The sequence below is a fragment of the Natrix helvetica genome (genome assembly GCF_964273705.1).
Source record: "Natrix helvetica genome assembly, chromosome: 3".
In the NCBI taxonomy this organism is placed as follows: Eukaryota; Metazoa; Chordata; class Lepidosauria; order Squamata; family Natricidae; genus Natrix; species Natrix helvetica.
In genome coordinates, this window is record NC_138549.1 from 24,315,235 (window position 1) to 24,340,044 (window position 24,810).

Genomic DNA, 24,810 nt, shown 5'->3' on the forward strand with positions numbered 1-24,810 from the left:
ATCGTGATCCCGTGGACAACGTTCCTTCCTGTCCTCTAACATCCTCTGGAGCCCATTTAAGCTCACGGCTAATGCTTCGGTGACTCCATCCAGCCACCTCATTCTCTGTTGTCCCCTTCTTCTTTTGCCCGCCATCTTTCCCAGCATTAGGCTCTTCTCCAGTGAGTCTTTCCTTTTTCATTATTTGCTCATACATTTCTCTTTTGAACATGAAGAACGTATATTGACAGTACTGGAGCAGCTTCATGATTTGTGTCCTGGTTAAGTTGCTCTGATATGTGTTGTACTCTTCTAGTTTTTATCTCTTACTTCGTATGCTAAATAGGGAGGGAGGGATATAAATAAGGACACTTCATCAAAGTAGACCATAATCTTGTCAAGAGCCACATTTAAGCCTTGTAGTTTTGTCAAAAATTGTATGGATTATGTCACTGTACTATTTGAGGGTGGGGTCAGGAAGCGTATGCATTATGACAGCCGTTTAGCCAAGTTTAGTCTCGTAGTGTTACAATAGATCTGAGGGGGGATTTCTATTTTGTTCATCTTGGGGAGTTCCTAAAATCTTGCTAGGTGTCTATTTCTCATTTCCCATTATTCTTTTCCCATTATATAGTTGTTTTGTTTGAGTTGGCTGGGATAAGCACTCAATTGTGGGATCCTCTTTCTCATTTCTGATGCCTTTGCTGGTCTGTATGCTGAGGAATCATTGAGCAGGGCGAATGCCTTCATTTCATAATCTGTATGGCTCATCAGCACCATTGAGTGACCTTTATCTGCAGGTAAAATAATAATGTCCTGGTCGTGTTTCCCGTCCTTCAAGTTGCGTTTCTCCATTGGGCGGAGTGCACTGTTTGTTTGTGTGTGACCAGCATTGCTGATATTTTTTGTCGGATGACATGTTTTGATGACTCTTCTATCTCTACTCTGTTGAATATGGATTCTAACGCTGCTATGAATTCTCTTGGTGTGGCGTCTCACGTTATTAACATGTTCAAGTATTCATAATTCCCAGTGGCTTGTTTGTTCGATAAATTATGGACCAAACTCACACAGGTTTTGGAGTTTTGAATTTTATCCTCAAATTGTTTCCTTTTTCTCGCCTGTCTTTCTTTTACAAGGGTCCTAGTAACATTCTCTAGGTGGGTGACTAGTTCTTCTTCAAGTTATGATAGACAATCCTCCTTATGGATATTGATAGCTGTTTTGAACTTGCCCGATCTTAGATGGCAATCATTGATTAAGATCCCTAACATATGTTTGCTGAATGCTTACGTCATATGTCTGTCCATCTCCATGTTGACTGGTGATCAGTATCATAGGCTGCATGGAATAGACTCTTTCCAAGTGCATTGGTGTAGGAAATGTACTTGTTTGTAAGTGGATGCCTTGGTGTTGCGAAGGATTCCCAAAGCCAAAGTGTTTGACGTGCAACCCTTCCATGTCTCTCACAAATGAAGGCAAATATACATGTCCCAGGATAATGTTGTAGGATCCAATCTGGATTGGTCATTGGGAACAGAAATTTAGATTTCTGAGCTTCCAAACCTGTGTTGGAGCTATTCTCAGGGGATTTCTCTCTACCAGAATATGTGCTTTGGGCTATTCTGTGTGTAGCATTTACATGGTTGTGTCTGGGTTTTTATTTGTTGATGGGGGTGTTGATGGCTGGCTAATAAGTCATTGACTGTTTCCTTAATGCTCATTTTCCATTTTCCCCTTCCACCTCAACAGTGTAAAACAATGAAAAAGACTATTTTTTCAGCCATATCTCTCCCTCACAATCCTATCACAAGTGTGAATCAGAGACAAATAACAGTTAATTCCTATTACATCTTTTGATCTATAAGAAGAGGTAGGATGATTACGATACTTACGATGAGAACAAAATCCTACCTAAAATGCCTGTATCTCTTTAGTGGAGTTGTCAAAGATAAGGCCTAAGAGAACCAAAACCAATACCTCTGTATAATGGACTCCTTCTCGTAGGCCACGGGGATCCACCCGAATGATAATATGTCTACACTGATTCATGAGCTCCAAGTGGGTGGGACACTGAACCCAGGAAGCGTTTGATGTTAGAGCTAAATGAAGCTGCAGCGATATCCTCTCATTATTTTCTGAAACAAGAACATGCAACTTTTAAGTTTTAATCCCTTAGATAGAAAATAAATTTAAAGGATTTAAACAGAAAATGGCTATATTCCCACAGCCAACACTGTCCTATCTCGCTAGAAGTTGGAATCCAATTTCCCCGGATTTGCTCTACCTCTAGACCAGTGATGGTGAACCTTTTCCGGAGCGAGTGCCTGTACCCCCAAAATGCAATGTGTGCCTGGCTCCCATGCATGAATCCTGCCCCGCCCCTGCAGCCCCCCTTGCACATACGTGCACACACCCCATGCATGCCACACCCCCGAGCGCCAGAGAGCCGACGACCAGCTGGCCTACGGGAGGTGTGCATGCATTTGTGGTAGAGCTGAACTAAGGCGATGGCTCGCATGCCCACTTGTGGCACACATGCCATGGATTCGCCATCATGGCCCTAGACCAAGATGGAACTGGCAACTCAACCAACAGGCTGCTACAATAACCTAAGCTTATACTTGCTCCATAGTATCATTTGTCTCTATCTATTTTTATCAAATTTATTAATTTAAACAATTTATAGAGTGTCCCATCTCATAGCGGTAACTCCCCAAATCTTCCCCAATATCTACCTTTGAAAATATGTAATGAAAATAGCTGATTTCTACCTGTATTCTCAGGAAATAAAGGTTCTATTCCAACACTGTGGTCAAAAGGTGCAGCTACTTGAAAAGGCTCTCTGAGGTAGATTCCACGCTTGCAACCAACAGTAACAGTAAAGCCTATGTTGTTAACAAATGATTTATTCTGAATGAGGTAGTCATAGGCTTTATCAACCTAGAGAAAAATGAATTAAAAGAATAAATCAAAATTAACCCAGATTTTCTTCAGTATGAAATTCATGTTTTACATCTGCCCCCAAATAATACTGATTGACAGCAGTTCCATGGAGCAAAGTTTCCTCCAGCTTGGGCAAATGGTCTAAATAAATCTTTAAATATCATCAGCTGATGAAGTATTGGATCAAAAACAGATTGTTTAGTTTAGGACTAAGAAGTTAAAGTAAATCTGTCTTTCAACTGTTACCTTTGGAAGTGATTTTAAAATGTCATCGTTTGCTCTTAAGAGAGAAAGCTTTCTAATAATTATACTACAAGGTAAATGTTTACATTTCTAAATTAAAAATCATTACAGGTGCCATTTTCATAAGGAAATTAACCAGCTGTGACAAAATCTTCATCACAGTAACTTTTTTGTAAATTCTCACTTAACTCTTTTTAATCGCTTTCATATTTGTATTGATCATTTTCAGAAATTAAAATGTAAATTTCTATTATAGATGATCTCTGTGTATTCAAGGTATCTGGGTCACTGAAGTATTTATTCATCTATCTATTTTCCAATTTTCGTGTGCAACGTGCTCATCACCGCAAAGCACGATTGATACAATAATTGATACAATAATGTTAGATACTAAAATAATAAAAAAAAGAGTCTCAACTCTAAGCATAAAACCATAACTATCAAGGACAATACAGCTAACATTTCTGTCCACCTATCCTCCAACAACTCAGCCATCGAAGATATTCACCCGTTTCTGGAATGCCAAGTTGAAAAAAAAAGGTGTTTTGTTTTTTTTAACTTTAGGGAAAGGAGAATTTGGAAGAGCCAGTGTAATCGCCAAAAAACAAAATATGATTACATTACATAATCATGTTAATCAGAAATAGGTCCCATTGACAATTAAAGTGTTCACAATTCATTTCTTAAACAGAATAACACAAGAAAAAATGGGGCCAAGATATACGAAAAAACCCTCTTAATAATTTCAGTGCTAATAATATAGCTATTAGAATATCATTACAATTATGTGAAGACAAACAGGAAACATCCCCCCAAAATTAATTATTATGCATGGGGTGGGGGGCAAGGGGAGGAGAAGTAGAGAACAATAAATCTTTGAATGCAACATTAGGAATGCAGACATTAAATATTATTTTTTCCATCAATAGCTTGTAAATATGGGATTTTGTTCTTTCAACACCAGAGTAAATTACCTGAATAATACCATGTCCTTGGGCAAACAGATGGGTATTATCCACCTTCACTGCTGTATTTTCTAATGCTCTTTTGACTGAGTGAACAGTATAATCTACATCATTAGCTTTGAGTCCTGTAATCAAAGGAAGAGTAAAGCAGATAAAACTGTTAGCCATCAACACACTTCTTACAATCAACAAAATGCAATTTGTTTTAAAAGAATAGTATTCCATTTTACCTGAGAGTATTAAAGCAATGCCACCACAAGCATTGGGTGAAGACATTGAGGTGCCATTCATGAGTTGTGTACCACGTAATGTCCAGTTAGGGACAGAGGCAATAGCACCACCAGGTGCGCTGATACTCACTCCCAGGGCTCCATCAATACTGAAATTAATATAAACGTCAGAATAGCAAAACTCTCATTTTTTTTCCCCAGGCTGTCAAGTAGCCCTCCTTTAGACAATATCACCAAATATTCCTTTTTGTCTGTACTAATACATTCTTTTTAATGGACGGCTGGGTCTTAAGTGCATTACATTTAATTCGTTCCTTAGTTCAGAATGTCTATGTATTTCAGAATACATATGTGTTTATAGTTTATATCTACCAATTAGGAACCAATGTAGATGTGCATATAATGACTTCAAGAGTTATTCTTCTATAGCTATCCTATAAAATTATATGAACTATCGTGCATTTCTTCAATTGGTCTTGCCAGGGCTCATTCAAAGCCTGGATAGCCTCCAGGCACCACAAGAGGGGAATGAGAATGTGACACAGCCAAACTTGCTGCGGCCACCTCGCCATGGCCAACTAGCCACGGGACAACTTGCCATGGCCAACTCTCCGCGGGACAATTTAACAATTCTGTTTCATTATTAAAATAAATAAAAATTACTTTATGTGTTGTCATTCACATTTCATTTTGTTCCTCCTTTTGCATCCTTTCTTTAATGATTCTGTTCTGCCATTTCTTTGATATTAGTGTAACTCTTGTCCCGCAGCAAGTTGGCTGCAGCGAATTGTCATAGACTCCCCCGAGAGAGCAGCAAGAGCATCATTTGGATCATCAGGGGTGGAGATATAAAGTTGAGTATCATCAACACTCTGATGACACCTGAAAATTATCCCTAATTTAGTGTGCAGGCATGCTTCATGTTAAGTGTTTTTGCAACCTTTTTCTATACTAGGATTTTTTTTTTTTACTATTTTCAGTAACATACATTTACACCTGCTTCTTTTTAATATGTATTTTAATATATACAGCTTTTATATCACAGAATGTAAGTATTGCAAGGTTAGGGATCAGTTAAGAAAGCAGAATTTAAAGTATATTTACATTTTTTTTAAAAAAAGAAACAAAACTTAAAAGTTTTCTCTTCCTACTCATATTCACCTTAAAATGATTTTATTTATCTCAAATTCTTGAAAATCAGTTCCATTTTTCAGAAGTTAGACTCTTTAATTGATTTGGAAACCTAAGTTGTACTTTCAAGTTATTTTCTGCCATATTAACATGTAATTTCTAAGTGGATTATAAAAACACCAGGATTTAACTCATACATTAATATATCACTTACCTTGGTCCTCGAGATGACCATGTATACTGATTTGCAGGTAATTTCTCTCGTAAGGAGTACTCAGCAACCATCATATCAGGGGATACATATGCACCAACACCTTTAGGATTAGTTGACATAAGATTCAAGTCTACCATTAGTTCTCTTTAATGATTTAAATTATGTTTACATTAAATTCTAATCACTGTTAAGTGGGTAATGGTATCTTTTTTCAAAGAATTTAAAAAAAAAATCATTCCAAAATAGCAGCATATTTATACTATAAACTAGACATATTTTTTGTTTCTGTTTGATATCATTACTTCAGTCTCCACTCAAATGAATCATTCACTATGTCAAAATGTACGCAATATTTGCTTTACAAATTATTCAGAACCTATGCATGCACATAATAGTTAGATAGGATGCATAAACATAATACATCCATTTCTGTATAGTTAGATACTATTGATTTATTAAGATTTATATCTCACTTTTCCTCAAGGATGTAAAGGAAGCTGGCACACATATTACTCTTCTTCCAGTTACTCTCAACAATAACCCCATGAAATTGTATTGGATGAAAAATAGTGACTTTTTTGAAAAAAAAAACAGCTCAAGATGGAGTTAACCCCTACATAAGCTAATGCTTTAAATACATCCCGGCTCATTCAATAATAAAGTTAAATGGTTAAATTAATGTGAATTAAAAATACTTCATCAATGTGTAGTTGTAAACTTGGGGAACTTAAAAATGGATTAGATAAAATCATGGCAGATAAGGCTATGATTAGACATTAGTCAACATCTACATATTAACTTCCAGATCAGAATAAATAAACTCCAAAATTCAAATACTGGAGAACAGAAGGCAAAAGCTTCCACCACATTTAAGCTATTTTAAATTCCCCATATCATTTAACTTTGGCATTTATTATGTATAGATTTCTAATTAGGAAATGCTCTCTCTGACATGAGCTTTTTTTACAAATCAGATTTAGAGCTGTTTCAAGAAAAATCAAGACAAGGCAGAGTTTCATATGTAGAGAGACTAGGAAAACAATCGGTATGATTCTGTTATACAGAATTCTCCTCAGTTTCCAATTGTAGCTTTAAAGCATGTCTCCAGTAGATGGGTAATACAGTAGCCTGGCTTTGGGTATGTTCTGTGCATCCATGTTTTGCTCTGTAGAATAACTAATTCTTAAAAGATTACATTAGAAAATAGACATTGGATGTCTATATTACGTTTCTGAGATTACAAAGCTCAGCTAAACAAAGAGGAACTGATGTTAATGAAAAACTGTAAAACATTCCCAATCATTCTGGAGACATAGCGAATAATGTAAGTTCACATTTATCATTTTAGTCAACTTTCAGCCTTAATAAACATTTTAAAACTCCTTTTAATTCTTAAGAAAATAATTCCATAATTTACGTAACGGCGGCAAAGCATTAGAGTGCAGTATTGCAGGCATTCTAACTCTGTCCACAGTCTGGAGTTTGATTCTAACAAGCTCAAGGTTGATTCATCCTTCCAACCTTGGTAAAGAGAGGACCCAGATTGTTGGGGGCAATATGCTGACATTGTAAACTGCCCAGAGAGTGCTGTAAATGGAGTGGTATATAGGTTGACGTGGTATTGTTATTGCTAGTAATGTGAATACTTGCCAATCACACTAGATGTAGTTCCCCCTGGGCATCCAACAGTAGACAAACAGGGACCATTGTTTCCAGCACTTGAAACATAAATTACATTATGTTTCCATACTGCTTCATTAATAACTTCACACATTCTCCTAGAAGAGATATAAAACATCACAAACTGAGAAAGGGCTTTTTCACTTACTTCTGTTCTTTCTTCATTTATGTCAGAGATAACCTTTATTGTATAGACTCCTACAAGCTGCATCTACTCATGCTACCACCACCTTTCTGGACTGCAATGTAACAAAGCATCATAATCATCAGAACATTGTACAAAATGAATAAAGATTCCCATGAAAAAAGTGAAAAGGGGGATGGAATTTGCTCATTTGGTCTACCACAACAACATTCTCCTGCTATTTCCTGCCAGGAATTTGTGTTGAAATTCCCTACTGTGGCGTTGGCTCTCTACAGTCACTCCAACTGTATACGATTTCTAGGATGTGAACACAGGATGCTTCAGTAATTCATGACACAACAATTCTATTCTTGGTTAATTCATTATTTTAAATTAAATGAGTTTCCCCACTGCTGGCACAGAGCAAAGTAATACTCATAAATATATAATCTCCTTACCCAGCATTTGGCCAATGAGTTGCCTCCCCATAACTGTAGTTGACAAGGTCACATTTATATTTTATTGTTTCTATCATCTGTCAAAGTAAAAAAAAAAAGTTTAAGGCTCAGAGCACTGCATAAACAACATCATTTATTTGTAGCTAATTGTTAATTTAATCAGAATATATATATATATATATATATATATATATATATATATATATATATATATATATATATATATATATATATATATATATATAGTAATAGACCTCTTGCATTTCCTATACTATTTATAAAAAAACACAATTTAAAGCTCTGCCCATCATAAAAGCAAACGGATATTAAACAAAGTGGATTTGAAAAAAAGAAAACTCAGCTCCTTCAAAATTCACTTATGAAACATTTAATCTCACAGACTGATGGTCATTCCTTAGTCTACTTCAGGGGTGTCAAACTCGATTTCATTCAGGGTTACAGCAGGATAGTATTGGACCTCAGGTGGTCACGGTGACCAGTTCGATGTCACTCATGTCGGGGCTCCTGTGGTGGCCCGAGCGCTCTGCCAGAGAAAACAGGCTCCCAAGTTCCGTTTTTGCTGGTAGAAGCACTGTGGGCTAGTCCATTGCTGTTTTCAGGTGGCCCTGTGGGCCAAATCTAAGCACCCTGCAGGCTGGATCTGGCCCCTGGGCCTTGATTTTGACACTCCTGGTCTAGTTTCTATAAATTTTTCACATTATCTTTTTTTAAAATTATGTTATCGCAGCTGCACTACTGACATTTCATCCTAGCATTATGAAAATATACCAAGGGAGCTTTGCAAATAATTGGCAACTCTCAAGAAGCATTGCCCTACATAACATTGCAATTTCAGACTAAAATAAACTGTGAGGCTAAACTTTCCTATGTAATTCTTTTTAAAAAAATTAAAATTATTAAAACATTCCTTTATTTTTATTTTACCTTATCTTATTCTATAGTGAAAAAAGTAAGGTTCTACATTCAGGAAAGAAAAACTGAATGCACCAATACAGGATGAGTTGTACCTGGCTCAATAGCGGCGAGATAAGATTTTAAGAGTCCTAGTGGACAATCACTTAAATATGAGCCAGCAGTGCGTTGCAGTTGCCAAAAAAGCCAATGCAGTTCTAGGCTGCATTAACAAAAGAATAGAATCAAGTTTATATGAAGTGTTAGTACCACTTTATAATCCCTTGGTAAGACCACAATTGGAATATTGCATCCAGTTTTGGTTGTTATGATACAAAAAAAGATGTCGAGACTCTAGAAAGAGTGCAGAGAAGAGCAATAAAACTGCTTAGGGAACTGGAGGCTAAAACATATGAATAAAGATTGCAGGAATGGGTACTGTATTTTTCGGAGTATAACACGGACCTTTTTCCTCAAAAAAGAGGCTGAAAATCTGGGTGCGTCTTATACATCTAATACAGCATTTTTTTGCCCCCCAAAGCCCCGCCCCCTTCACAAAAATGGCTGTGCATACCCTTATGGGGGCTTTCAGAGAGCTCCTGGGGGCTGGGGAGGGCAGAAATGAGCAAAAAATGGGCTGTTTCCTTTGACCCCCCCCAGCCCCCAGCCACACTCTATTAGCTTCCATAAGGCTATACATGCAATTTTTTGACAAAAAAGGTCTGTTTTCTTGAAAAACAGGCCGTTTTTTGCTCGTTTTTGCCCCCCCCCCCCCAGGAGCACTCTGCAAGCCCCTTTAAGACTATTCATGCCTTTTATTTGAAAAAAAAAAAAACAGGCCCGTTTTCGGAAAAACAAACCATTTTTGGGAGGTTTGCAGAGTGCAAAAACTTTTTTTCTTTCTTTCCGAAAGCTCTTTAGTTAGAGTGATTGATGAGAATTACATTGATCAAGTGCTGTGCCAGCAGAAACAAGTCTTAGGTGCTGCAGGTTGTCAGCGATTTTCTTCTCCAGCACATGGATAAATACACCTGGAAACATCTCCCTACCTACCTACTCCCTCCCTCTCTCTCCCTCCCTACCTACTCTCTCTCTCCCTCCCTACCTACTCTCTCTCTCCCTACCTACTGTATTTCTGTCTCTCTATCCCTCTCCCTGCCTGCCTACCTACCTACTCTCTCTCTCTCTCCCTACCTATTTCTCTCTCTCTCTCTCTCTCTCTCTCTCTCTCTCTCTCTCTCCACCTACCTACCTACCTACCTACTCTCTCTCTCCCTACCTACCTACTGTATTTCTCTCTCTTTCTCTCCCTCTCTATCCCTCTATCTACCTACCTACTTTTTAAAAAATTTGCCTCTTCAAAACCTTGGTGCATCTTATACTCTGGTGCATCTTATACTCTGGTATATTCCGAAAAATACGGTACGTCTAGTTTAATGAAAAGAAGGAGTAGGGGTGAGATGATAGCAGTGTTCCAATATATTAGGAGCTGCCACAAAGAAGAGGAGGTCAACCCATTCTCCAAAGCACCTGAAGGCAGGACAAGAAGCAATGGATGGAAACTAATCAAGGAGAGAAGCAACCTAGAACTAAGGAGAAATTTCCTGATGGTTAAAACAATTAATCAGTGGAACGACTTGCCTCCGGAAGCTGTAGGCGCTCCAACACTGGAGGTTTATAAGAAGAGATTGGACAACCATTTGTCTGACATATTATAGGGTTTCCTGCTTGAGCAAGAGGTTGGACTAGAAGACCTCCAAGCTCCCTTCCAACTTTGTTATTGTATTCTGTTATTCTTCATTTTTATTAAATAAAAATAATATGATTGCATGATTGCAGCCTAACTAGAAAAAGGAAGACAAAAGATAGTTACACCCACAGAATTTCCAACGAAATATGTATCCAATTCTCTTATCTCAGGCAAAATACTGGAAGTTTCAGCCAGAAGGCCAAAACCTTCCTAACTGTCAAAATAACTATTGCTATGGCCTTGTCTTTAAATGAATATGCAGAAGCTTCATGTGAGGCTAAACTGAGCATGTTTAAATAACAAATTTGCCCTGATCATATTGACCTGAGGAAATTTGGCATGCCAGGATGAACTACCGGCCCTCCTATGCTTCACAACCATTCCTTCTTTGCTAATATGGCTACTTCAGAAAAAACTTGTTTTAGTTCACTGCCCTGTACACTTAGTGCCAACTTGGAAAGCATTCTAAGAAAGGCATTTATTCATATCTCAAAAGAGACATCAAGGAAGCCCAAGAACATTTTAGAGTACTATTCAGGAAATATAAATAAAGGGAGGCTTTATGATTAGTTTTTCTGTGCAACGATTTTGCCAGTACTTACTGCTCTTATAAGGCCAGTCCCGGTTTCCATAGTGCTTAATCTTGTATCACCAACCTTAATTGCAAGTATTTGTGCACCAGGGGCTATACCATTTCTATCTGGCTCTTCAGGAAAATACCCAGCAGCTATACTAGCAACATGTGTTCCATGGGCACCTGAAAAAAAAAGTTGAATTCACCTTAAAAAAACTCAAGCAATTCAGTGTATTGTTATTCAACCTGACCCATCGGATCCATAACTTGCCACATTTCATCCCTCTCTGCACAGTTTGCATCAATTGTGACTGATAGTTCTGTTGTGCGATACATTTTAATGCAAATTTGGAAATAGATTACAGTAAAATGAATATTATATCATCTGCCACTTTATACTCAAGATCACTGCTCTTTTTTGTTGATGGGAAGTCTCCGGGATGGAAGTTAAGAGTGCCATAAAGGTGGCCATGCATCCTTCCTCGGGAAAATCGTCACAAAACCTAGACATTGTAGCTAATCATTGCTTAGTCTCCAATCCTCTCACTCCCTGAGGCTATATTGATTATGCTTATGGATAACCTCTGAAGAGACCAAAACAGGCGAGTTCAACCCTCCTAATATTATTTGATTCTGATAATATCCTTTCCCACTCCCTCCAAAGGTTGGGATAGAGAGGTTTCTACTTTGACCTCTCTGCTGGGGCATGCTTCATGGCTCTCCCTTCTCTCCCATATTTAATATCTACATTAACTGTAGATAAATCATCAACCAATATGGATTAAGTATCATCAGAATGCAGATAAGAACCAATTTTACATCTGCACCTCAAGTCAGAAAGCTGTCATCAAAGAATCATCCTGGTGCCTATTATGGTCTAGATATTCTGAATCATAGGAAAATGTGATGGATTTGGTTTCAAAAGCCAACCAATTCCATGGAGATTTTTACCTACAGTTGTATTTTAAAAAATCATTAATTCATTAATTAATGGTTGGAAACTAACCAAGGAGAGAAACAACCTAGAACGAAGGAGAAATTTCCTGACACTGAGAACAATAAACCAGTGGAGTGGCTTGCCTTCAAATGTTTTGAGTATTTCATTACTGGAGGCTTTTAAAAAGAGACAGAACAGCCATTTGTCTGAAATGGTATAGGCTTGAGCAGAGGGTTGGACTAGAAGAACTTCAAGGTCCCTTCCAACTCTATTATTCTGTTAATTCAAACATTATATAGAAATTTATTCAGCATTCATCTCTGTAAATCTGTGTTACACAGTCTTTCCGTATTGGACCAATATGGTTTCACTCTATTTTTGAATTCTTTCTATCTGTGAAAAAAATTGATGAATCAAGGTTTAATGTTGACCTTTTAAAAATTGATCATTTATTCTAAATATAATATATTTTTTGTACTTTTTTCTCTTTTCCGCTTTTTTCTTATGTTTGTATTTCTGTTCTATAATGACTTCTTTAAAAAAAGCTTTTTCTTTATAAATACAATTACATAATGCTCATAATTATGTAATATATAGTATATTATATATTATATACATTATCATACCTTTATGCAAGATTTTATGCAACCCACGCAATGTCATTAAACTAATGCTTTCAATCTTCCTGCATATTTATCCCATGATTAAAACACTGCTGTTTTAATAAGTTGCTCACTGTGTTTTGCTATTATCAAATATGTATCTGATGTTAAAAGTTAAGAGTTTTCTTTGGGATTAACTACAAACTACATATTTACCGGTCGTACATAAATTTTAGTATTTTGTAAAGTCTTACCTCCACTTGTCACAATCGAAAGCAAATTTCCTTCATCATAAATATTGACAGAGTAATTTAACATTTCTGACGTTCCAAAAGATCCATATTCTTGACCTTCTTTGTAATTCCGCAGAACAGTACAATTAGAAAGGTCACCAGTTTCATTGGAATCTAAGCAAGCTCTGTGGAGAAGGAGCATAAAGACTGATCAATCAATAAAGATTGATTCTCCGTTCTCCTTTCTTATAAAATTGTATGTTCCTCTCAAATGCTGTCTGCCGTTCAGTCACAATAGCAATTTCCATACTTACTAATGTGATCCTGCTCACAATTTTAAGCCTCGTGATCAGCTGCACATAATAAATTCAAAACTGACTTTAGCCGGGCAAATAAAAACTGCTATTTTAAAACATGAGTATACTCCCAATCTGTAACAATCCCTCATAAAATTAGGCTGATTTGAATGAGCAAATACACAAAATCAATGTTTAGATTTTATTTTCCTTCAACTGCTTTTAAGGTAGAATAATTTCATTATGCAGCTTTATTAATACTCTCATTATTACTAGGCAACAGGCCATTAGAACATTGTCTAGGCTAGTGTTTCTCAACCTTGGAGACTTTTAAGTCCTGTGGACTTCAACTCCCAGAATCCCCCAGCCAGGTGATTCAAAATCCTTAACACTGTAGCTGGACTAATGTTCCCCACAGGGCAAAAATTCTTTCCCTGCATCTACCGTATTTTTCAGAGTATAAGACGCACCAAGGTTTTAAAGAGGCAATTTTTAAAAAAGTTTTTACACTCTGCAAACCTCCCCAAAAAAGGACCTTTTTTTCGTGAAAATGGGCCTGTTTTTTTTTTAAAAAGGGCATGAATAGCCCTTAGGAGGCTTGTAGAGTGTTCCTGGGGGTGGGGGCAAAAACAAGCAAAACCTGGCTCGTTTTATGCGAAAACAAGCCCTTTTTGTAAAAAAAAAAAAAGGGGGGGGCATTAGGAAGCTTATAGGGTGCTTCTGGGGGCTGGAGGGGCAAAAGTGAGCAAAAGACGGCTCATTATTTGCTCATTTCTGCCCTCCCCAGCCCCCAGGAGCTCTCTGAAAGCCTCCTAAAAGCTATGCATGGTCATTTTGGTGAAGGGAGTGGGGTTTCAGGAGGCAAAAAAATGCTGTATTCAGAGTATAAGACGCACCCAGATTTTCAGCCTCCTTTTTGAGGGGAAAAAGGTGCGTCTTATTTCCTTTTGATACAACAATGTAACCTAATATAACATAGCATTACATTTATTTATAAGCATATAATTAAAAACTAAGCAATGAGGCACATCATACACAAAAACTGAAATGGGAACTCTTCACCCTCTTTAAATAAGGGTGTTCATAGGAATGTCATCACTAAATAAGAGGTCAAAACGCAGGAAAAGTCCATTATTTGATCAGTAAATTACCATTGATACACTAAACCTAACTAGCGTGGCTCTCCTACTCTGAGAGCAGTAAAGATGAGACAGATGATTATATCATCCACTTCCAAAGAGAAAACAACTGTTCCTAATTTTCCTAAGTATGAAAACAGAACAACAGAAAGAACCAAATGCAAAGTCTTTATCTTGCAACTGGCATTCTGGCTGGACCTTCTGGCCCACCTTTTCCATATCAGGCTTAGAATAATATTTATTTAGTTTCCAATTTGATTTATATGCCCACTTCCTCTATTTCAAATACAGGAAGTTGGGCAACAGTTTTGGATTTCTATGCTTTCTGCTCTGCTGCAAGGGTGTGCAGTAATGGTAGCCTACTTTCTCTTTATTTCTAGAAGTCCTATGTAAGAAAAAAGGACCTTCATTTGATTATTATTTTTTCATCATGCTAAGATCTAGAGGACAGAAAGCCCTCAGATACAAATGACAACAGCACCTTTCTGAAAGGCATTTTCTCAGTTTGGTCTCATTCACTGAAGGAGTCTATGGATTAGAATGCTATCTTGCCATATATATATATAAATTGTTTTTACATTTAAAACAATGCAATACCGCGGAGTCGGAGTGATCATACATTCACATTATGTACAGCTAGTTTCAACCATTTACAATTAATCTACTTAATACATTGTCTGTCCTTCTGTTCAATCACAATATATACATTGGTTCCAGTCTTGTCATCTTGTCTTATACCAATCATAAAATCTATTCCATACCTCATAATATTCTGATTCCCCTTTATTTTTAAGTTCAAGAGTGAGCCTATCTGCTTCTGCACAGGCCAACACTTTTCTGATTATATCTAGCTCTGATGGTGTATTTTCTTTTTTCCAATACTGTGCATAGGTTATGCGCGCTGCAGTTAGTATATGTATAATTAGATAAAGTGTATCTTTCTTAAACCCCTCCGGTGTTATGCCTAGGAGAAAAGTTTCTGGTTTAAACATAATTTGTTCTCCCACCGTTTGTTCTAACCACGACTGAATCATTTTCCAATATTTTTTTGCCTCATTGCACGTCCACCACATATGATAGAAAGTGCCTGGTGTTTTTTTACACTTCCAACAGTTTGGGGCCAGATTTTTGAACATTTTGGAAAGCCGTGCTGGAGAGAGATGCCACCTGTAGAACATCTTATAAAGATTTTCTTTATACGCCGTAGCCAATGTTAGTTTCTAATTAAGTATCCAAACTTTTTCCCACTTAGCCAATTCCACATTGTAACCGAAATTTTTTGCCCAGGCAGTGCTATCTTGCCCTTAGTTGACAGAGACTGGAGCAACAAATCTATTACGGTAAAGATGAAAGTTACACCACCCTTATTCTTCTTTTAAGTAAGTTTTTATTTTATTTTCTTATGTGCAAAAATTCCCATTTCAATTGAACAGTGTGTTGTCTGGGTACATCCATTCTGAGATAATCATCATAATTCTCAAAACAATATTCCTTACGCTGATATAAATTCTATTAATCTTAATAATAATAATAACCTTTTTTTACAGTTAAAGTCTTAATTTAAAAATGAATTGGTATTTTAATATAAGGGAAAAAATTACCTCCAAGTTTCACCATCGTGCCACACCAAGCAGTCATACACAGGGCCAGGATCATTATATTTTTTCTCAAAAGAGTTTAGCAGTTCCACCCGACTCTGAAGCTCTTCCTTCATTAATTTGTTTTCCTGGAAAATAAAGGGTCTCCTGAAAAAGTATGCTAAAAGCGACGCTTCCCCTACACAGAGAAAAAAAAATGATATGCTCCTCTCTCACTGCAATAAAAAAATATATAGCATAGTGTTTATACTGCACCCAGTAACAGTTCAACCATTATGTCAGGCCTGCAGCCATATTCCCTTTTGGATCTTCAGCCTGCCACACTTTCCATTATTCTACTATGCGTTCCTATTGTGGGAAAATGGGAGGGGGGATGGTATGGAGTTAAATGCCATGTAGCCAAAATAAAATTCCTTTCTAGAATCCAAGGTCATCCTTTGTCTTTACACCTCTGCACCTGACCGGAACTGGATGGGTCAAACTGCCAACATGGCAGCATTGACCATGTGATGGATTTGTGGGTGTGGGAGCAAGATTCTGAACTTTCAACTGGGTGGGGAAAACCAGGAAGCTTTCTGATTCGGGTTTCCCCAGATGTGCCAACATAGCTCTCTTAATAAATTGGAACTTTGAGCAATACTTTGCCTTAGACTCTGATTTAATTTTGGATGCTATTTGGAACCCTGACACATTACTTCTCTGCATCTCATTAACAGCAAGTTTACATACAGTTAGAGGTCTGTAATAGTCATGAAAACATGTAATGTTTTATAGCTACTGGACCCAGTTAAGATATATACGATATTTATTGCTATGCCACATATACGATGTGTCTCATGCAGAAGCTACCTTTGCCTAAACTTCTCTTTTTTATGGTTATTAAGGAAACATTGAATCAGATATTTTATTTACTCTGATATAAGTAACTCACATTTGAAGTATTTTCTTTCAATATTTTTCCTGTATATTAACTGGCATAATTACAGGTAGTCCTCGACTTACAACAGTTCATTTAGGGACCATTCAAAGTGACGACGTCAGTGAAAAAAGTGAGTTATGACCGTTTTTCAGACTTATGACCATTTCAGCATCCCCACGGTCACATGATCAAAATTCAGAGGCTTGGCAACTGACTCATATTTATGACGGTTGCAGTGTCCCGGGGTCATGTGATCCCCTTTTGCGACCTTCTGACAAGCAAAGTCAACGGGGAAGCCAGATTCACTCAATAACCATGTTACCAATTTAACAACTGCAGGGATTCACTTAACAACTGTGTCAAGAAAGATAGTAAAATGGGGCAAAATTCACTTTTACCCCATTTTACATTTGTTATATTCCACTTAACAACAGAAATGTTGGGCTCAATTGTGGTTGTAACTTAAGGACTACCCGTTCTTTCAGCTGCATTGCGATTGTTACATTCATATTTCTTTCTTTCTCCTTTGCAGGGCTTATAGGCTGCTCTAATCAATCAAATCTGAGTGGTACTGTATAAAACTCCCTAAATCCATTGTTTGGATTAAACAACAGATAAACAATTAAGATTAAAATTAAATGTAACTTGTAAAACAATCATAAAAATGGGTAATAACTTTCCAGACTAAAACAAAACTGATTTGTCATCTGGAAAGATAACCCCAGCAGCTTTGGCTCCAGGGCTTGATGAAATAACTAATTTTTCACAGACTTTTTAAAGGCCAGAAGGGAGGAGGCAAATTAAGTAGTGATATATAATTTTGTTCCTTCTTCTCACCTGTATATTTTATTTTGGGTGATGTTACTTCAAATTACAACCCTGGGGGAATGGACTGTATTTCTTTATTAATCTGTAAGTAATCCTGGAAGCTTTTTTTTAAATTGTAAAAAAAGATATATAAATGCTTTGAATATTTTTTTTTAATTATTACCCTACAGGTATTGAAAGCCCTTTGAATTTGAGCCTAATTACAGCCTGGGCTTTTTCAGAATAATTTCTGTAATTATAATGAGACTAGAGAAAACAAATTAAACTTAAATATTTTATGTGCCTACAATCTGAAGCAATTAAAACTCCAACAGAGTCGTCTGGGTGCTCACTTTGCTCATGATACAAGACAATTGCAACTATTTAATGGCATTGAGAAAATTAACCTGAATATCCCTTCAAACTAAAATATTAGCAGCTCATTTTAGTAAATAATTTTAAAGTGTAAGTAATTTAAGGAAAGCGTTCATAACATGAAACCAGCCTTCAGATTGTTTTTAGACAAACTGTCATTTGTAAGTATGTTATGCAAAAGTAATCTTCCATTCGTGGGTCTTACTAGTACTTATTGACTATTATAACCATTTAGACAGCTTCAAGCTTTTTCTTCTAAAATAGATACTAATATACAAACCTGCGATGAAGGGAGTTGATCAGCTTCAAATTCTTCTTGTTTTCTACAGGCTTCTGCTAGTGCTAATCTGTGGACAGGATCCCAAAGTTTTTCCTTGCGTTCTTTCTAAAATAAATAAATAGCAATTGATTTTTTAAAAAATATCAAAACTTGGCAATTTTTACTACAATAAATTCAATATCTTACCTCAGTTATAAACTTTGAAATGAACCAATTCTCTCAATCTTGCTTTTTATATGCAATACTTTCAATATTATAACACTTTATCAATACAGACAAGTAGAAATAAACTCCCAGAATGCTTAAAATGCTGCTGCATGAATAGTGCTAAAAAGAAATTTCAGTGTTGTCTCTTAATTCAAAGGGAATAAAAGTACACTCAAAAGGCATCAAGCAACAGATATTAGTACAAGCACCCCTTGCTTAAGGAACATTTGCTATAACAATGCTATAGGGCAATGCACACCAGAACAACTAGACACAAGGACAGTTTTCCCCCCATCCATCACTCTGCTAAACAATTAATTCCCACAATACTGTTGAAATATCTAAAAAGGCAGTATTACCATCATTATTCCCTCACCTTCCCTATTACCTATCACGGTATCTTCTTATAACTATAACTTTGTTGTTTGTATCTTACAATTTAAATCATCCAAGTATAATTTATGTTGATTGCTTATTTTGTATCCATTACTATCACTGTGTTTTATCTAATGTTTTAGGATGAATGTATTTTTACAATGACTATGATAATGATTTATCACTATTGTTGTATGTACACTGAGAGCTTATGCACTGGAGACAAGTTCCTTGTGTGTCTTGGCCAATAAAGAATTCTAATTCTAATTCATTCAGAAACCATTGAAATTCTGAACATCTGTGCCCAAAGTTATGGCCGTTGCAGTGCCCTCACAGTCATGATTGCAATCTGGGCACTTGGAAACCCATTTGTACTTGCCAAGTGCCCCGTGATCATGTGATTATCATTTGCAATTTCCAGAAGAGGAGGGAAGATCGCAAGAACTCCTGCTCACCAGGGGCCTTGCTGAAAAAGATCTGTCCTGAAATCCAAGCAGGATTTTGGCATGGAGTATTTGCAGAAACTCACAACAACCTAAATGCATTTTTCTTTCTTTCTTGTGGTTCAAAATTACTTCAAATGTAACTGAAGTTAGGATAAAGAATATAAAATAATACCTGTATTCTCTCTTTAAGAGCTTTAGGATAGAATTCATAACCATTTTTTAAGCCAATGTGATATTTTCCTGAAGGATTTATCCAGTCGTCTGGAATCTAAAAAAAAGGAAAGAAAGGAGAAACATAAATTACGTTTGGTTCATACACTTCAAGCAATTATTGAACTATTTATAATAAGAACTAAATAAGACCTCCCTAGATAATAAGCCCAATCGGGCTTTTTTAAAGTTTTGTTTCAAAATAGGGCATCACAATTTAATGCCAAATTCTGTTACCTTTAAAATTCTTCCTGAAAGACCAGTAATTTCTCCATTTTTTGCTTCTGTAACAGTCGAAGTATTTACATCCCCACTGCCTGTTGTATCAATTATGTCAACTATCTTGGGTTTTCCATCAGTTGTGACCTAAAGGCAATAAATAAAAGCACATATGATACTTGAATATTCTGTTTTATAACTACTGCTACATGGATTGGAATAATGCTATCGGTCTGTTACAGCAGACACCACCTAAATTTACTTCAATAAATGTAATTCAGCCTTTTCTAAAGCCAAGTTGATTCACAACATAAACAAATCCATAAAGTTCAAATTAACAGCACAGGTTAAAACAGCAAGATAAGCAAATATTCAGTAGAAACAAAGCTCACAATTCAGTGAGAATTATATTTGATTGGCCTATGTCAATTCATCAGAGTATGAAGAATTTTTTAAAAGGTGGGGTTTTTTTTTCCACACGAGGTTCTTGCTTAATGAATCACATAGTCCTTGCTTAATGATGGCAATCAGGATGGCCTGAATTGCTGTTGCTAAGCAATGCTGTCATGTGACATTGCACTTTACAATAATGTTACTTAGCAATAGCAATTTTGGTCCCAATGGCCACCATAATCTGAGGACAACCTGCATTTAATTTATTCCTGCCCAAACCATTCTGAAAAAGGTCTTCATTAATTCACAGACCATTATGAGACTCTTACAACAGAGAATTCCAAAATTTTGGTACAACTATTAAGACAACCTTCTCCGGTCATGGCAATGTTAGCCATTTAAAACAAATTGCTCTTATAAGAGCCATGCATTTTAGAGAGTTTGAAACATAAACGTAATAATCAAAGGTAATACTTGGTACAGTAGAGCTTATACATAAGCATCCTATAAAGAGTGGGAGGAATAGGAATTCAAATTATGTAAGAGGAAGCAGATAAACTGGATACTGTCACAAAGGAGACAGTATGGAAAATCAACTGGAAGGATATGACAAAGCAGAGACAGATCTTTATTGGCCAGGATAAAACAAGGATGCAAAATTCATTTGAAAAGCAGCTTTAACATCCAAGCAAAATACCGTAGCAATTGTCTTAATTCAAAACTAAATAACATAATTGCTTTCATATCAAGCTCAATACAATCAAATATTTAACTTTTGTTTTTATTACAGCAATCTGCATACTGCCTACCATTGGAGCTAATCTGTTTAACAGATCTCATGTATAACAAGAGGCAGAGTAAGACCAAGCAGAGCTAACCAAACTCAAGCCTTAAGTAATGAACTAGATCTATGATGGCGAACCTATGGCACATGTGCTAGAGGTGGCACACAGAGCCCTCTCTGTGGGCACGTGCACCGTCGCAAGCTGCACTTCCGGGTTCAGTCAGGTGCATGCGTGAAGACCAGCGTGCATGGCCAGCCGGTCTCTTACGGGTTCTGTCACGCACATGTGTGCCAGCCAGCTGGTCCGGAATCCAGAAGAGAGCAGGTGGCCGTGTGGACATGTGCGCCGTCACTAGCTGCACTTCTGGGTTCCGTCACGCACATGTCTGAAGACCAGCTGGTGCGCGCGCATGCTCCTGTGTCAGCACTCGGTGCCAAAAAGGTTAGCCACTACTGGACTAGATTTAAGGTTTTAATTTTTAGGACAGAAACAATGAAGGTGACTTCTTTTTTTTTTTGCCTTCAAGTTCAATACATGGACAACCTTGTTTAGTTTTCTTGGTAATATTTTTAAGTGGTGTGTCACTGCCTTCTTCCTAGGGGGAGAGAGAGAGAGAGAGAGAGACTGGCACAAAGCCTGTAGTCATCCAACTAAGGTGTGACTAAGGTGTGACCAGAACTCATATTTTATAATTCTCAGTTACCATACCGCTGGCCCTAACTTGCTCTTAAAGAACTTTTACTTTATGTTTTCAACAAAATTTACATTGTGAATTTATTTACGTAATGATAGTACTGTCCTAAAGCATAACAAGTACATTGTATTTTAAAACATTTTATTTTGGGTTTTATTTGTAAAATATTCTAAATCATTAAATGTTACAAAATTTATATAGCAAAACAATTACACTAGGTTTAATTATATCTTTATATTCAATGTTTCTTAAATTATACTCTAGGGTACATGATTGTTCTCCACGAAAGTTAAGGATTTCGCAAGGTTTTCCAAAGATCAAAGAAAATGTTTTTTTGTGTGTCATTTAGCATAACTAAATATTGAATCCAAAAATAACTAAACATCAAAATTTCATCTTTACCAAATTTTCTTGACACTTAAGACAAAATACAAATGCATATATTCCATTAATATATGAATTGTAAAATATCATGAACACACAAAGATGAGATATTCATCTTTCTCTCTCTCAAATATCTCGCTAAACAATTAAAAAACATGACTTTTTAAATGGAAAAGGGTTTTTAACTGAAAATAAAACTGAAAGAAACCATAACCTGAATCAAGTTGCTCCCTATACTTAACAGGGGAAAAGGTTGCAGCCTGACAACACAAGAATTTTAAAACTAAACTTTAAATTTTAAAGCTGTTAGGAACTATGTAGGTTAATGGGGAGGATTCAGCACATCTGACCAGATACGTTCCCTGTAATCCATGAACCACATTGCATTTAGTAATTAAACATCTTTAGTCTCATCTCTTTCCTCATTAATGTTATTTTGAATTACATGATTTACCTGAATTTGAACAAGAGCCACCAAAGGGCAATTTTAAGATTCTATAACCATAACTTTTAAAACCTGTTAACCACATCTAAGCCTTTCATAAATCTCAATTTAAAATTATACTGCTGCATGTCTTGATTTGACAAGAGCAAGGTAATATGCTCATAGAAATCCTTCAACTTTCTGCTAATTATGAATTGAAGCATTCCCATATAATTAAATTGCAATTAATTAATCACTGTTAAATGTGTCAAGCACAGTAAACACAATTATTTTACAGAGTATTGCACAATCGTTGGCATGGCAGAACTAGTTAGGGCTTTTTTCCCCTCCCACCTATGAAGAATTAATTACAGTAAGTACGTAAAACATTTAATAATATACCTCTTTGTTTTTTTCCTGAAATTTGACATCCTTCAGTTTTCACAATCCCATTTGCAACATCAGCCAGTTTTAAGAGGATCACACATTTTTCTTAATTATACCTTGTACAGGTGACGCAACTTCATTCAATAACATAATATTTTACGCATAACCGAGAGTTTTAGAGAGTTCAGCATTATAACTTATAGCAGCGATGGCGAACCTTTTTTGGCTCGCGTGCCACAAGTGGACGGAGCACAGGGGGGTCGTGTGCGGACGTGCTGCACCCATAATGCAATATGCGACCCCCCCAGTGCGCATGTGCGCACAACAGGCACAACCCCCCCATTTTTACATGCTTTTTTCACCCTCCCCAGGCTCCAGAGGCTTTATAGGAGCCTGGGGAGGGTGAAAAGAGCCTCCCCCGCCCCCCTAGAGGCCATCCGGAGGCTTCCCTGAAGCCTTTGGAACGCTTAAAATGACCCTCCGAGCAAACTGGAAGTGACTTCTGGTTTGCTAGGAGGGTCGTTTTAAGCATTCCAAAGACTTCAGGGACGGTCCGGAGGCTTCCCTGACGCCTTCGGAACGCTTAAAACGACCCTCTGAGCAAACCGGAAGTGACTTCCGGTTTGCTCGGAGGGTCGTTTTAAGCGCTCCGAAGGCTTCAGGGACCGTCCGGAGGCTTCCCTGACGCCTTCGGAATGCTTAAAACGACCCTCTGAGCAAACCGGAAGTCATTTCCGGTTTGCTCGGAGGGTCATTTTAAGCGTTCTGAAGGCTTCACGGAAGCCTCCGGACGGTCCCTGAAGCCTCCGGAGGGCGTCCGGGGGGGCGGGGGAGGCTCTTTTCACCCTCCCCAGGCTCCTATAAAGCCTCTGGAGCCTGGGGAGGGTGAAAAAAATGGCGTTTAAAAACGGTGAAGTCAGCTGGCCAGCGCGCGCATGCGCGCAAGCCAGCTAACAGGGCAGCGCCTCGCGTGCCCTGACAAATGGCTCCGCATGCCACCTGTGGCACGCGTGCCATATGTTCGCCATCACTGACTTATAGTAACAATCTTGCTAATTTATAAAGATGACTGCAACACTTTTAATGATACTTCCCCTACAACCCCATTTCTCTTTACTTCAATATAATGCATATAACATCCACTGATAACATGTGAAGGAAACTCAAACTACAAACATTAAGGCTGAAAGTTTCTTCACAAGATTTGTAAACTTGAACAAAGCCCCTCTTTGAAACACCAAAGCAGCCTCAGCTTTTGCCAAAGATTTGTACAGATGTTAATGTACAAAGAAAACTTCCACTGGGACTATTAGTGAAAGGAGTATGTGGGAATACATACAAGCCTTAAAAAGATGTAACTATTCTAACATTTAAGAGACGTGGGACATTAGGGCTTCCCTTTCAAATGCCTTGTATAGTTCTACACAAAAATGCATTTTAAGGCATCACTGAATTCTTATAATGTACTGTATATTTAATGAAAAAAAAATCATATTAGGATTGTAAGGGAAAAAAAGTTTGTATCCTATGTGTCATCATTGGTACTCGGATGGAAGACTACTAAGGAATCCTAACATTACATAGTAAAGTAGGAAGGCTGGGAAAAAAACCTCAGTAGACAGTAACAAATTACTTCCAATGTTGTCAAACATTACATGGATGTATGCCTAAGGAGACTGAGAGCTTCTTAAATTCTAACCGAATGATGGGGGAATGGAAAGATTTATATTTTTTGCAGTCATCTCTCCCAAAATTGAGTTACAACTGAAGCTTCTTGGATGAGAAGTGAAATGGTTTCAAGGGGGGAAAAAACCCAAGAAGCTCCAGTTGTCTTTTGGAAAACCATCTTTGGGAATATAGGTAGTCAATTTACAATCACAATGGAGCCCAAAAT

The 24,810-nt window shown here is 37.1% G+C and overlaps 1 protein-coding gene across 3 annotated transcripts in view; it reads right to left on the minus strand.

Moving 5' to 3' along the window:
- TPP2 (tripeptidyl peptidase 2) overlaps nucleotides 1–24,810 on the minus strand; it is a 50,947-nt gene that overhangs the window by 22,617 nt on the left and 3,520 nt on the right. For all 3 annotated transcript variants that reach the window (XM_081946758.1, XM_081946759.1, XM_081946760.1), the window contains exons 2-14: nucleotides 19,868–19,996; nucleotides 19,593–19,688; nucleotides 18,393–18,497; nucleotides 16,015–16,139; nucleotides 13,000–13,163; nucleotides 11,235–11,389; nucleotides 7,971–8,047; nucleotides 7,359–7,486; nucleotides 5,709–5,808; nucleotides 4,364–4,512; nucleotides 4,143–4,258; nucleotides 2,754–2,922; nucleotides 1,960–2,117 (exon numbers count right to left, since the gene is read on the minus strand). In XM_081946758.1, the coding sequence (XP_081802884.1) occupies nucleotides 1,960–2,117; nucleotides 2,754–2,922; nucleotides 4,143–4,258; nucleotides 4,364–4,512; nucleotides 5,709–5,808; nucleotides 7,359–7,486; nucleotides 7,971–8,047; nucleotides 11,235–11,389; nucleotides 13,000–13,163; nucleotides 16,015–16,139; nucleotides 18,393–18,497; nucleotides 19,593–19,688; nucleotides 19,868–19,996 (1,671 nt within the window). The remainder of the gene's footprint in view (nucleotides 1–1,959; nucleotides 2,118–2,753; nucleotides 2,923–4,142; nucleotides 4,259–4,363; nucleotides 4,513–5,708; nucleotides 5,809–7,358; nucleotides 7,487–7,970; nucleotides 8,048–11,234; nucleotides 11,390–12,999; nucleotides 13,164–16,014; nucleotides 16,140–18,392; nucleotides 18,498–19,592; nucleotides 19,689–19,867; nucleotides 19,997–24,810) is intronic.